This window comes from Propithecus coquereli, unplaced genomic scaffold (assembly GCF_000956105.1).
Source record: "Propithecus coquereli isolate 6110/MARCELLA unplaced genomic scaffold, Pcoq_1.0 Scaffold152, whole genome shotgun sequence".
Lineage (NCBI taxonomy): Eukaryota > Metazoa > Chordata > Mammalia > Primates > Indriidae > Propithecus > Propithecus coquereli.
In genome coordinates this window covers 1,494,667-1,496,391 of record NW_012139636.1, presented here as the reverse complement: position 1 = coordinate 1,496,391, position 1,725 = coordinate 1,494,667, and the positions used below count along the sequence as shown (strand labels likewise).

General features: G+C 30.1%; 1 protein-coding gene across 1 annotated transcript in view; it reads right to left on the bottom strand.

The window, feature by feature from the left end:
* Positions 1-1,725, bottom strand: part of EML5 (echinoderm microtubule associated protein like 5) — a 186,729-nt gene that overhangs the window by 159,149 nt on the left and 25,855 nt on the right. The window contains exon 2 of the mRNA XM_012640398.1: positions 626-785. Coding sequence (XP_012495852.1) covers positions 626-785 — 160 coding nt within the window. The remainder of the gene's footprint in view (positions 1-625; positions 786-1,725) is intronic.

Genomic DNA, 1,725 nt, shown 5'->3' with positions numbered 1-1,725 from the left:
TGATAACTTTTAAAATATATTTTAGGTATAACAACTCTCATAAAAGCACCCCAGAAAAGCTCTTGGCTTATTTAACTTTATAAAAATCATTGACTAGAAGTAGATAACAATTTGGAAACTGATGAGTCAGTGGAGTGATAATTATTATACATCTTTTGTTTTGAAATTTGATTTTGTATAAAAATAATTCATAGGAATTATCTTATTCTGTTCAATAAAAAATATAATATTAATGGATAACCTTTAAAGTAACTGCAAATTAAAATATGAAAAGCTCTACTTAGAGAAACTTAATTTTCCTAAGACATCGTCTACCTGTCCTATCAAAATACCCTACCTGGACAAGAGTTACATATAAAATTTTCTGTAACAACCAGGTAGTATTCTACTGAATCAGCATCTCTTTGGCTTTCAAGGTAGTAATTAATACAACTGAGAAAATTCTTGATATGATGAAATAAAAATCCCCTGTTCTTATTTTTCTTATATACATCAACCATCCACCCCACCTACCCACTTCCACCCTTGGGTAAACAAATACTTTTCACCAATTGCTTTCCAATTAATATTTATAGTACACATTTCAAAAACATAATATAGAAAAAGGGAAAAAATTATCACATACCTGTCCATCCAAGTCAAATGCTAAGCAAGCTACACCATGGGTATGAACATCTTTTAGAATTGATATGGTCTGCACAGTATATGAATCCCAAACACAGATATAAGGCTCTTTCCCAACTTGTCCTGTTGCTACCAATACTCGTTCAGGATGTAACGCAAGGCTGCAAAATAAATAAATAAATAAACAAATAAGACTTAAAAATTGTTTATAGAGTTTTTATAGCATTTGGCATATATAGCATTTATATATGCCAATGTAAATGTTAGACTTTATCAATTTTAAATAATTTGGATTTAAAATGAGACTGAGTCAGGAGGATCACTTGAGTCCAAAAGTTTAAGTTCAGCCTGGGAAACACAGAGAGACCCCCGTTTCAAAAAAGAATTTTTTTAAAGAGCATAATATAAAATAAAATAAATAAACAAAAATAAACATAACTATGAAGTAAGAATCAAACAGGGAAAAGGAAAACCAGATAAAAAATTCTCTATCCAGCTTCCCAAATTCCTCCCTGATCCTATTCCCAAACAAAATCTTATTTTTGTCCATTAATTGAAGTATCTATACAAAATTCTAGCACACCAAATAAATAAGAAAAATGTCTCAGTACACACTAGAAGCATCCTATGAGTTCCTGCAATTATGAAACGTATTTAAATACAGAGCAATTAAACTTAAAAGATTCTAGTATGGAGTTCCTGATGATCTCAGTGTTTATTATATAAGAACTAACCATTACAATGCTACAAAGTAAACTCACAAATTTTATAGAAGATACAGGGCTTAATGGAGTAAATGCTGATCAAATCACACATTAAGCCATTAGAAGTTCGGATCTACGACAGCAATAAGAGAACAAAACTCAAGAAAAATAAAATAGGACTTGAGATATGTCTAGACATTGAGAGATTACTAAAAAGCCTTGGAAAAACCAGTAAACCCACGCCCTAACATTTTTGAAAAAATGACTCTCTTTATAATGACATGCCAAAAGTCAAAGGTAAACTGAAGCATTTTATTTTGTACCAGCATATAACTGACAAAATCAGGTTAAAAAAACTTTATTCTTAGTTCATTCTATAAATAAAAGAGTTGTAACT